Consider the following 3,229-nt stretch of genomic DNA (forward strand, 5'->3'; position numbering starts at 1 on the left):
AGTGAATATACCCCAGGCAGTTCCTCTCCAGAGCCTCCCTGCTTAATCCCAGTAAACCTGTCCTTGTTCGTCCTCTGAGGAAGTTTTACTGCCTTGGTTCTAGGGGGAAAATCTTGACCTTAGAAAATTAGGGGAATATTGCATTTCTCTGTGGACATCCAGGGCTCATGTTTGGAATTAAAAAAAAATATGACTAAACAATTTGATGAAAAACAATCTGCTATTAACTGCCAAGTGGCTTCATTTGTTATACTCGGGCCTATAGGGCCTTGAACCTCTGACCAGTCTCACACGGTCCGCAACAGTGATTGAGACTCAACAGAAGGTGAAGCTTATAGGCAAACAGATTGAACAGCTCAACATAACAAAAAGCTGTGTGTATCTTACAGATATCCAAATTATGGCTTTGGAAGATGACACTAACATGTATGAGGGTGTACGAAGAATGTTCGTTCATCAGTCCAAGGCAGTCATTCACAACCAGCTGCAAGAGAAACTGAAAATAATGGACGAAAAAATAAAAGAACTGGAGCAGAAGAAAGCCTACCTTGAGCAGAGCATCAAGGAAGCCGAGGACAACATTCGGGAGATGCTGATGGCACAAAGCTCCCAGTATGAGGCCTACAGGAGAAGCTTTCCTGCCAAGATCCATCTTACATCAGTAATGATATCCCTCACTCCACATCTCATCTGAATTTGGCTTGAATTTCTAGCAGCGCCCTGTCATTGTACTGCCGTAATTGATTCTGAATTATTTGCAACAAGATTTTACCTGCAAAAAAAGAACAAAAATAAAATTTTACTTGCCAAAAAAAAAAAAGAAAAGAAAGAAAGAAAGAAGGAAAAGGTCAAAATGGATGTCAGAAGAGGCACTGAAACTTGCTCTCCAGAGTAGAGATGCTAACGCAAATGGAAGAAATGAGGAGGTCCAAGAGCTGAACAGAAATTTTCAAAGATCAGCTTGAGAGATAATGTCAAATATTACACACACACAAAAAAAAAAAATATGCAAAGATCTAGAATCAGGCAACCAAAAAGGAAGAACACGCTCAGCATTTCTCAAGCTGAAGGAACTAAAGAAAAAAATCAAGTCTCAACTTTCATTATTGAAATATTCTCTGGGCAAATTATTGAATGATGCCAAAAGCATCAAGAGAAGATGGAAGGAATAAACAGAGTCACTGTACCATAAGGACATGGTTAATGTTAGAACCAATGATACTTACAGAGGAAGTCCAAGGTGCACTGAAGGAATTGGCAAAGAACAAGACACCAGAAACTGATGGGATACAAATTGAAATCTTGCAAGAAAGTGAGGTGGCACAGGAGACACTCACTCATCTCTGCCAAGAAATTTGGAAGACAACTATCTGGCTGACTGATTGGAAGTGATCCATATTTGTGCCCATTTCAAAGAGAGGTGACCCAAAGGAATGTGGAAATCATTGGACAATCTCTTTAACATCTCATGTGAGTAAAGTTTTCCTAATGGTAATACAGAAACAGCTACAATCATACATTGACAGAGAACTTCCAGAGGTTCAAGCCAGATTCAGAAGAGGCCATGGAATGATTGCTGATGTCTGATGGATCTTGGCTGAAAGCAGAGAATAGCAGAAATATGTCCACCTGTGCTTTATTGACTATGCAAAGGCTTCTGATTGTGTGGATCATGACAAGTTATGGACAACATTGCAAAGTATGAGTATTCCAGAACACTTAATTGTGCACATGAGGAATCTGTGTCTGGACCAAGAGGCAGTTGTTCGAACAGAACATGGGAACACTGAATGCTTTAAAAATAAGAAAAGTATGTGACAAGGTTGTATTCTTTCACCATATTTATTCAAACTGTATGCTGAGCAAATAATCCAAGAAGCTGGGTTCTATGAAGAAAAACGTGGCATCAGGATTGGAGGAAGACTCATTAACAACCTACTATATGCAGATGATACAACTTGCTTACTGAAAGTGAAGAGGACTTAAAACATTTACTGATGAAGATGAAAGAGCACAGCCTTCAGTATGGATTACATCTAAATGCAAAGAAAACAAAAATCCTCACCACTGGACAAATAAACAACATTCTTGTCAATGGAGAAAAGATTGAAGTTGTCAAGGACTTCATTCTTCTTGTATCAACTATCAACACTTGTGGAAGCAGCGGTCAAGAGGTCAAACGATGTATTGCATTAGGCAAATCTGATGCACAAGACGTTTTAAAAGTGTTGAAGAGCAAAGATCTCAGCTAGAGGACTAAGGTGCACCTGATACAAGCCATGGTATTTTCAATTACCTCGTATGCATGTGAAAGCCTAACAGTGAATAAGGAAGACCGTAGAAGAATTGATGTCTTTGAGTTATGGTATTGGAGGAGAATATTGAAAGTGTCATGGGCAGACAAAAGAACCAATAGATCCATTTTGGAAGAAGTGCAGCCAAACTTCGTCTCTCACAATTTGGACATATTGTCAGGAGAGAGTAGTTGCTGGAGAAGGATATCATGTTTGGTAAGGAAGGTGGAGGGTCAGATAAAAAGAGGAAGACCACCAACTAGATGGATTGGCCAAGTGGCAGCATCAATGGACTCAAGCATGGCAACAATAGTGAGGTTGGCCCAGGATAGGGCAGTGTTTTATTTTGCTGTGCATATGGTCGCTCTGTATCAGTACCTACTCAATGGCAGCTAACAACAACAACAACAACACTTCTTGTCTGTCTCTTTGTCATAACGTTATGGCTTGCATATTTCTATGATTTTACAAACTATACAACAAATAATTCAAATACATTCAAGGTCACCCATGGTGTACGGATTTCAGGGGAGTTTCCATATTAAGTCATACTAGGTAAAAAGACCTGGAAATCTTCTTTAGAAAAATAAAAAAGAAAAGCCAGTGAAAACATTATGGACAATAGCATAACACAATGTTTGCTATAAAGGCTGCAAGATGAGTCACTCAGGTTGAAGACATTCAGGATGAAATTGGGAAGAGCTGTGTCTTCAAATGAGATAGAACACCTGAAAACATCCATTATTATTCAGAACATAAAATACTAAAATTGTGAATTAAGTAATATTGGAATTTGTAAAAAATGAAATGGAACACCGAATATAAAGATCCTCGGTAATCGTGAGCTGAAGTGGCCTGAAATTTGATATTTTGAATCAGGTAATTATACAATCAATTATGCTGAGACTAAGAAATTAAAGATAGATGTCGACTTC

At 38.7% G+C, this 3,229-nt stretch overlaps 1 protein-coding gene across 1 annotated transcript in view; it reads left to right on the plus strand.

The window, feature by feature from the left end:
- The window catches only part of LOC102812038 (prefoldin subunit 1-like), a 1,420-nt gene extending 676 nt beyond the window's left edge, over positions 1–744 (plus strand). Inside the window, exons 2-3 of the mRNA XM_006868549.1 lie at positions 306–612; positions 714–744. Of these exons, the coding sequence (XP_006868611.1) occupies positions 306–612; positions 714–744 (338 nt within the window). The remainder of the gene's footprint in view (positions 1–305; positions 613–713) is intronic.
- The last annotated feature ends 2,485 nt before the right edge of the window (positions 745–3,229 follow it).

The sequence above is a fragment of the Chrysochloris asiatica genome, unplaced genomic scaffold, assembly GCF_000296735.1.
Source record: "Chrysochloris asiatica unplaced genomic scaffold, ChrAsi1.0 scaffold00118, whole genome shotgun sequence".
NCBI lineage: Eukaryota > Metazoa > Chordata > Mammalia > Afrosoricida > Chrysochloridae > Chrysochloris > Chrysochloris asiatica.